We start from the raw sequence: 9,708 nt of genomic DNA, 5'->3' as shown, positions 1-9,708 counted from the left end.
CTTCCCAATTGTGACCAATATAATCTAGATTCTAGAATATGGAAGAGAACAGTTCTTCCAGCCTATGCACCGAAGACTCTGAACAGGATAAATGGAAAAATGATGTAAGGCCTTTCCAAATTCTCTTTAAAAACAAAAATGAAACTGAAGTGTGTAACTTTCTCATCCAAATTGTGGCATAAAACCAAACACCCCGTAGTACCATCAAACTGTAAACTATCATATTCATCACATATTAACTTTCCGTTGAATTACTCTGCATTTCCTGATTTAGTGACAAATTACTCCATATTTCTCTCATGTACTCCCTCCATTCCTAAATATAAGGTTTTTTAGAGATTTCAATACAGACTACATACAAAGCAAAATGAGTGAATCTACACTCTGAAATATGTCTATATACATCCGTATGTAGTTCATATTGAAATCTCTAAAAGGTCTTATATTTAGAAATGGAGGGAGTACTAAAGTTTCCTCAAAGAATATGCTTGGCTGCCCTGCAGGTTTTGGGCCTATGGCTGCTGGTTCAAAGCTTATCCTTCATCATTGCTGGGGTTTCGGTAACTGGACTGCTTATCTACGATAACCTGAAAGATACAAGCTTCCCTGTCTTCTTAGCTCTAGTCGTGGTGACTAACGTGTCGGGCGCGCTCGCGGCGCTCTCAACTCTTGCCGGCACCATACTGATCGAGCGAGAATGGTATACAAATCAAACTTACAGCTCAACAAAGGAGCTGAGACAACATATATAACAGCACTAACCAACTATGGGACGATGCATGCAGGGTGGTGGTGATTTGCGGCGGGCATCCGCCGGCGGTACTGACGAAGACCAACTCGATGATCCGGAGGATCGACCTGAGCTGCAAGCTGCTGGCGCCGGTCCTCTCCGGGTTCATCATCAGCTTCGTCTCCACGCAGGCCTCCGCGGTGGCGCTTGCCCTGTGGAACATCGCCTCGGTGTGGCTGCAGTACTGGCTCTTCGTCTCCGTGTACAACGGCGTGCCCGCTCTCAGCGAGGACGTCCAGCTGAGGAGGGAGTCGACCGCAGCGCTGGTGGTGGCACCGGCCGACGAGGAGGTGCACAGGTACGGCCAGGACGCGCCGGATTGGAAGGTGGGTGTCACGGAGCGGCTCTCGATCCTGCCCTGCTGGGAGTCATGGACTGTGTACATGAGGCAGGAGGTGATGCTGCCAGGGGTTGCTCTTGCCATCCTCTACTTCACTGTACTAAGGTAATCAAGGCACGAAAAATGTACACCGAGTCACCGAGGCACTGACCCTCTTGACTCTTGTGTGCATTCAGCAAGAATGTGGGATTTCACATGCAATTTTGTGTTGCCTTTGCAGCTTTGGTACACTGATGACTGCAACTCTGGACTGGAAAGGCATCCCGGCGTACGTGATCAGTCTGGCACGGGGGTTCAGCGCCGTCGTCGGGATCGCGGCAACCTTGCTGTACCCGGTGGTGCACTCGTGGGTGTCCACGCTTCGTACAGGGCTCTGGTCCGTCTGGATGCAGGCACGTCGACCCGACCCATCATCCATTTTCAGAATACATACGTACCAACACACGCACTGCACTTTGGTGCACAATTGCTTGGATTATGAGGGGGTGTTTGATGGGTTTCTGCTGGTGACATGTGCAGTGGTGCTGCCTGCTGCTTTGCGTCGGCTCCATCTGGGTGAGCGACGGCGTGGCGTCGGCGTGGGTGCTCATGGCCGGCGTCGCGGTGTCCCGCCTCGGCCTCTGGATGTTCGACCTTGCGGTGATGCAGCTGATGCAGGACAGTGTCCCGGACTCGGACCGGTGCATCGTCGGAGGGGTCCAGAACTCGCTGCAGTCCATGTTCGACCTGCTCACCTACATCATGGGCATCATCGTCTCCGACCCCAAGGTGCGCCAACATATCGATCAACTCCTTTTCATTAGTGTATATACTAGTAATTGTTAACAAACGGCAAGATGAATTCGGATGATTACCATTTACAATCTACAATGTGTGCAACCATAACAGGATTTCAGCGAGCTGATCGTCCTGTCCTTCCTGCTGGTGACCTGCGCTGCCCTCATGTACACGCTGCACGTGTACCGCGTGCGGAAGCACCTGCTGCACATGGACAAGATCTTCGCCAAGATGGGCTGGTGTGCAACCTTGTAATAGTGGCCAGAGCATGCTGGCAATTAAGCTCATGGTTGATATCATCTTCTTCAGCCTTCCTTTCTTTCTGGGTGTATATAGTAGCAGGATAAGGAACTCCTTACCTGGTTCGCCCTGATAAGGAACAAGTGAGCTGCCAAATAATTGGCCCGGTGCTTGCTCGTGTAAATTAATCTTTGTTTTCATAGTTGATCTCATAAAACACAACTCCCAGGCTCACAGCAATACGTGTTAGGAACTGTGAAAAATCCCCCAACAAAATTTCCGCTTAAGGATATTGACATTGCAACGGTTGCAAACACTCCCGTATAAAAGAAAACGGTTGCAAACACTGATATGAATACCCTCATCATAGACGGCTCGCAAAACTCATCTAGATGGCTTTGCTTTCCATACGTCAATTCTCTCGAAACAGGCTGAACCAATACAAAGTTATGAGGAAACTCTCAAACAAGCTGGTCGAAAGAAAAATAAAACGACACCGGATGGGTGACACAACTGCCACAAACCCAACACCGAGGAATAAAAACGGGAGAGGCCACCTCTAACAAACTACTCCCTCCTTTTTCAAAATAGATGACCCAACTTTGTACTAGTATAAAGTTGGGTCTTCTATTTTGGAACGGAGGGAGTACAACCAAGACTACGGAAGAAGACTGAACCCGCGCCACAAGAGAAACCACCGGACACCGAGGACCCAAACAGACTAAACCTTCTTCGAAACAATCCGTCTCACCGTAGAGACAGTCCCCTCGCTCCAGGCCATGGAGCACCGCTCCTGCCAGGAGACACCAAGGACCGAGGACACGGACCATAGGAACCCGTCTATAAAATAGGAGAGCAACGGCTCCAACCCACTATCGATACTAGGATGTGAGAAGCCAGGGAAGAGGCAAACCCGACGACATAGGCCATCTGCCATCGAGTGGGACCAAGGTTTCGCGATGCCGCCCTCAAGAGGGTGCTGGCGCCAGACGCCACCGCTGTTGAGCCCGAAGACGGACTAAGATTTTCACCTCGAAACCCTGGTACCGTCATGGAAGAGACACTCTTAGGTATCGGCGCTGTCGGCGCCGGATCATAGAGCTTTCACTCGGACCCACACAAATGCCACACGCGGACTCAAGGATGCCGACCCACCACGCGAGGGGTGGTCGCGGCCACGCGCACTAGGCCTCTAGATCCAGACCAGGGAATTGCCACTGTCGAAGCCACAACGACACCAAGGACTCCATCGCCCCTCCCCTTGCTATCCACATAGCCAAGATGAGACATCGCCACCGCTGCCATGCTACCTGCCGCAAAGCCCATGTGTAGACTCACCATCCAGGACCGCGGCCCCGGCATCCAAGACAAACACACCACCGCCACGTAGGTAACAAGGCCGTCGACGCACCGAGCTTGAGACGACCTACGGATAAGTGAAACCATCGCGCCGAAGCGCCACCACAATCAAGAGAGGTGATACGTCTCCATCGTATCTACTTTTTCAAACACTTTTGACCTTGTTTTGGACTCTAACTTGCATGATTTGAATGGAACTAACCCGGACTGACGCCGTTTTCAGCAGAATTTCCATGGTGTTATTTTTTTGCAGAAATAAAAGTTCTCGGAATGACCTGAAACTTCACGGAGAAATTTTTAGAATATATAAAAAATACCGGCGGAAGAATCAACGTAAGGGGGCCCACACCCTGTCCACGAGGGTGGGGGGCCGCCCACCCCCCTGGGGAGCGCCCACCTGTCTCGTGGGCCCCCTGATGCTCCAACGACCTCAACTCCAACTCTATATATTCATGTTCGGGGAGAAAAAAACGGAGAGAAGGATTTATCACGTTTTACGATACGGAGCCGCCGCCAAGCCCTAATCTCTCTCGGGAGGGCCGATCTGGAGTCCGTTCGGGACTCCGGAGAGGGGGATCCGTTGCCATCGTCATCATCAACCTTCCTCCATCACCAATTTCTTGATGCTCACCGTCGTGCGTGAGTAATTCCATCGTAGGCTTGCTGGACGGTGATGAGTTGGATGAGATTTATCATGTAATCGAGTTAGTTTTGTTAGGGTTTGATCCCTAGTATCCATTATGTTTTGAGATTGATGTTGCTATGACTTTGCTATGCTTAATGCTTGTCACTAGGGCCCGAGTGCCATGATTTCATATCTGAACCTATTATGTTTTCATGAATATATGTGAGTTATTGATCCTATTTTGTAAGTCAATAGTCACCTACTATGTGTTATGATCCGGTAACCCCGAAGTGACAATAATCGGGACCACTCCCGATGATGACCGTAGTTTGAGGAGTTCATGTATTCACTAAGTGTTAATGCTTTGGTCCGGTACTCTATTAAAAGGATGCCTTAATATCCCTTACTTTCCAATAGGATCCCGCTGCCATGGGAGGGTAGGACAAAATATGTCATGCAAGTTCTTTTTCATAAGCACGTATGAGTATATTCGGAATATATGCCTACATTACATTGATGAACTAGAGCTAATTCTGTGTCACCCTATGTTATAACTGTTGCACGAGGAATCGCATCCGACATAATTATCCATCACTGATCCAATGCCTACGAGCTTTTCACATATTGGTCTTTGCTTAGTTACTTTTCCGTTGCCATTGTTACAATCACTACAAAACCAATACTATTACTTTTGCCATCGTTACCATTACTTCCATATTACTTTGTTACTAAATACTTTACTGCAGATATTAAGTCTTTCAGGTGCGGTTGAATTGACAACTCAATTGTTAATACTTGAGAATATTTTTTGGCTCCCCTTGTGTCAAATCAATGAATTTGGGTTGAATACTCTACTCTCAAAAATTGCTGCGATCCCCTATATTTGTGGGTTATCAAGACTATTTTCTGGCGCCGTTGCCGGGGAGCATAGCTCTATTCTTTGAGTCACTTGGGATTTATATCTGTTGATCACTATGAGGACCTTTAAAGATGAAAGAACCAAGATTTTTTCCTCAACTATGAGGGAAGGTAAGGAACTGCCATCTAGCTCTGCACTTGATTCACCTTCTGTTTTGAGTAAACTTGCGACACCTACTCCTGTTATTTATTTTGATATGTCGCATGTGATTGATGATGCCGCTTCTGCTTTGCATGATATTTATGATGAAACTACTTTTGTGCTTGATAATACTATGTCATTAGGTGAATTTCTTGATGAACAACTTGCTAGGGTTAGAGAGAATGAAATTATTGAAACTGATAATATTGATGAAAATAATGATGAAGATTCTCCCCCTAGATATGAATTGTCTGTTGTGCCTGAGGGTTATGTTATGGATGAAGAAACTGCTAGAGACTTTTTAGCTTGCAATGATAGATATGATCTTGGGAAACTGTTAGCTAAGCTGGAAAAAAAAGTCTTTGAATGCTAGAATGAAATATGACCCTGCTTTTTCTACTTCACCTATGTGTATTTCCGATAAGGATTATGATTTCTCTGTCGATCCTGAGTTAATTACTTTGGTTGAATTTGATCCTTTTTATGGCTATGAATCTGAAACTGTTGTGGCACATCTTACTAAATTAAATGATATAGCCACCTTGTTCACTAATGATGAGAAAACTCACTATTACTTTATCCTTAAGTTGTTTCCGTTCTCATTAAAGGGTGATGCTAAAACAAGGTTGTGTGTGTAGTCTCCAGGATATGATTTATTACTTCTCTGCTAAATATTTCCCCACTCATGAGAAACAAGCTGCTTTAAGGGAAATATATAATTTTGTGCAAATTTAAGAAGAGAGTCTCCCACAAGCTTGGGGGAGGCTTCTCCGATTACTTAATGCTTTGCCTGATCATCCTCTCAAGAAAAATGAAATACTTGATGTTGGGGATATAGCTATCAGTTATGACCCGCCCAGGAGGGGCCGGGTCAGCCCCAATGGCGGGTTACACAAGAAGCCCAATAACCATTCAAGATGATAGTTTATTAAATCTTATAGAAGGCCCAAAGGCCTGAAGGCGGCTTAAGGCCCGGTATTATAAACCGCCGTATGTAAGGAAAGACTTGTAAGGAAAGGCATGTAAAGGAAGTCACCGAGCGGGACACGATTATGAGCCGGCCGGGACTCTGTAGGCCACCAGGCGTCAACCCGTGTATATAAGGGGACGACCCGGTGGCGGCTTAGGGCAAGAAACAAGAGATCGATAACCAAGCCGGCGAGTTAAGCCTCTTGGTGATCGAAACCCCAAGCAATACCAACACAACTAGACGTAGGCTTTTACCTTCATCGTAAGGGGCCAAACTAGTATAAAACCTCTCGTGTCCTTTGTCCTGATTAACCCCTTTAAGCTTCCTAGTTGTGATGGCCCTACGACTAAGTCCTTTCTCTAGGACAACTGCCGTGACAATTCCACGACAGTTGGCGCCCACCGTGGGGTCAACGCACGGTGGATTTGAGTTCTTGAAGGGCAACTTCGAAAGGCTCAAGGGATACGCTGTGGGCTGGATGACCAAGAGTCATCGCGGCAAGCTCTACATCAACGACGAAGGCTGGGGCCCCGAGGCCGGCTCAATTGAGTACGGGTACCGGGTCCCCTTCGGCGGAATTCATGTCTTCATCGGCCGGATCGGCGAGTCAGGCCCTGAGCGAGACGTCCACACCAACCTCATCGAAACGGCTCAGCGCGCAAGGACCACCCGTGTTCAATCTGTCGTGAAGCATGCCTTCGTAGCCTGCGTCCACGGCGGTGAATACTCTGAAGGATCGGTGGAGGGCGGTGAGACGACCATCTGTTCTGACACTGCATCATCAGCGGGCGAGATGGACTCTTTGTACCAGCTGTAGGACGGCATGCTCGGGGGCTGTTCCGATGGCAGCAGTATTCCGGACCCTCTTGAGCCGCCGAATTGGGTTGGAGTCTTCATGGCAGGGACACAACCCGAGCAGAACTCTACAGCAGCGGCAGCAACAGCTACCAGGTCGGCTGCAGCAGGGTCAGGAGACCCCGCGCGCCCCCCAGGCTCAGATTCTAATGGACCTCATGGATAAACTGATGACTTTGTTGACCGCCGTGGTAGAGCCGGCGGATAAAGCCCAGCACGACGCAGAGGTGGCACGCGTACGTGAAGAGATGGTGCAAGCTAAGGAAAATCTAGCCGCAGAGGATGTCAGGATGGCAGCAGAGCGGGCGGCTTTGGACGTTCGTGCTCAACAGCTTCAAGCGGGAACCTTCCGGCTCTCGGTGGATCTTAACGCGTCAAACGAGGTCATGAGGAGGAGGCATCAGAAAACTCAGTCACGTCTACCTCTGACGTTTGATCCTAAGAACCTATTCCATACACCCGGAGCTGGGGGAAGCAACCCGCCGGAGGCAAACCGGATCACGACACCCCGCGCACCGGTTCAGCCGCGTGCCATGGAACCACCTCGTATAATTACCGCTCCACCTCATTACGTGCCAACACCGCCGGGTCACTTCTCCAACCCCTTGGAAAACCTCATCACAGCGTCGGCTCGTTTGGCGGCTCTCCCGATGGAAGGCGACTCACCGGCGGCGGTTGAAACACGGAGGGTAAGAGAACTTCTTCAAACAGCTCTGGCATAGCAGGATGCGTACTCCTACAGTCGAGACAGGATCCATTCAACTCTTCGCCCAAGCTGGAGCTTGAGCTACAGTAGGCATATGGAATCCACAGACATGTCAAGCAATGCTCAACGCCACAATCAGCCACACAGGCATGAGCCGGTGCGGGCTGGAGCCCTTAACTTGGCGGATCAGGAGAGGATTCGACAAGAGGCGGAATGAGCAGTTCAAATGGCAGAAGATCAGGCGGCTCATCAAACTTTTCCGGCTTATCCAGCAACCTCGGTCGAGGCAGCTGTGGCCACAAGAACTGGAGGCGTCCCTTGCTTGGTGCCGTCCATACGTAATGAGCGTCTGCCGATGGACTTTAAGGGGCCTCGTAAGGTGCCTAATTACACGGCTGACTTACAACCCGGGGCTTGGATTGAGAGTTATGAGATGGCTATGGAGTTGTTGGAGGTCAGCGGCGCAGCAATGGCCAAGTATTTCACTATGATGTTGGATGGAACATCTCATACTTGGTTGAAGGGGTTGTCGCCTAATTCTATCGGCTCATGGGTGGAGTTAAAGGCCCGGTTCATCCAGAACTTCAAAGACACGTCTAAGCAGCCTATGTCGATTGTGGACCTAACTAATTGTAAGCAAGAGGACGGTGAGTCTACAACCCATTGGGTGCGCCGGGTCAAGGAGATAATACATTCGTCTGACAAGATGGATGTCGGCTCAGCAGTTTTGATGTTGGAGAAAAATTGCCATTTTGAACCTCTGAAGCAGATGTTGGGGCGGCTCAAGCGTGACTGTAATGACATGGGCCAGTTGATGGCGGCTCTCGTCAAGTATGCTGATTCTGATAGTACCAAAGACCCGGTGTCTAACGAAGAAAAGACAGCAAAGGGAAAGAAGAACGGGAACGGCAAGGGTCACCAGCATAACCCGGCAAATCAAGGAGGTAATAAACGCAAGGATGATGAGTTTGTTGCTAACACCAATGCACAGGGCGGAAATCGACGGTGCAAGGGCAGACAACCCCCTCGGTCGGGCGGGTCAGGTCCCACCCTTGAGCAACTATTGAATGAACCTTGTCCAAGGCACGGCACCCGGGAGAAGCCAGCCACCCACCCATGGAAAGATTGTACAATCATGAAGGCGTTTAAAAATTCAAACGTGTTTGATGGAGGTCACGGCCCAGGTGGCGGTTCAGGTGGAGGCAGTTTCCAAGGCCCGGGCGCCGGTTCAGGTGGAGGAGGATTTCACGGTCAGGGCCATCCTGGTAACCAAGGAGGATATAATCCACAACCCGGCCAAGGTCATCAACAGCAACAGTCCGGATATCAGAGCAACCCAAAACAACTAAATAGTGGGCAATACCATGTATTCACCACTAGTTTATGTAAGAGGGACCAGAAGCTTCACAAGAGGGCCGTCAATGCCGTTGCGCCGGTGATTCCATGTTACTTACGTTGGTCGGAGCAGCCTATTGTGTGGAGCAGAGAGGATCACCCACCCCGGGTCGATAATCCGGGTCACTTGGCTTTGGTAGTGGCGCCTCAGGTTGGTGGATATAAATTCACTAAGGTACTCATGGATGGAGGTAGTAGCATCAACATCCTCTACTATGAGACATTCCGCCGGATGGGATTGACTAATAAGAGTCTTAAACAATCCAACACTATTTTTCATGGTGTGGTTCCTGGCAAGTCGGTGTACCCAGTGGGTAAGATAGAACTGGAAGTAGCCTTTGGGGATGAGTATGATTCCAGAGCAGAAAAATTAACCTTTGAGGTGGTAAAGATCAAAAGCCCATATCATGCTCTGTTTGGAAGGCTGGCTTATGCCAAGTTCATGGCTCATCCGTGTTATGTATATTTGCAGCTCAAGATGCCGGGCTATAAGGGCACCATCACAGTACATGGGAGCCAGAAAATAGCTTTGGAGTGTGAAGAAGGTGATGCTGCCTATGATGAATCTATTTGTGCAACAGAAGAGTTAAA

The 9,708-nt window shown here is 49.1% G+C and overlaps 1 protein-coding gene across 1 annotated transcript in view; it reads left to right on the top strand.

The window, feature by feature from the left end:
• LOC119332673 (solute carrier family 40 member 1-like) overlaps window positions 1-2,458 on the top strand; it is a 4,216-nt gene extending 1,758 nt beyond the window's left edge. The window contains exons 3-7 of the mRNA XM_037605831.1: window positions 504-700; window positions 786-1,235; window positions 1,351-1,522; window positions 1,650-1,898; window positions 2,019-2,458. Of these exons, the coding sequence (XP_037461728.1) occupies window positions 504-700; window positions 786-1,235; window positions 1,351-1,522; window positions 1,650-1,898; window positions 2,019-2,162 (1,212 nt within the window). The 3' untranslated portion in view covers window positions 2,163-2,458. The remainder of the gene's footprint in view (window positions 1-503; window positions 701-785; window positions 1,236-1,350; window positions 1,523-1,649; window positions 1,899-2,018) is intronic.
• The last annotated feature ends 7,250 nt before the right edge of the window (window positions 2,459-9,708 follow it).

Source organism: Triticum dicoccoides, chromosome 7A (genome assembly GCF_002162155.2).
Source record: "Triticum dicoccoides isolate Atlit2015 ecotype Zavitan chromosome 7A, WEW_v2.0, whole genome shotgun sequence".
Classification (NCBI taxonomy): Eukaryota; Viridiplantae; Streptophyta; class Magnoliopsida; order Poales; family Poaceae; genus Triticum; species Triticum dicoccoides.
This window is presented reverse-complemented; position numbering and strand designations above follow the sequence as displayed.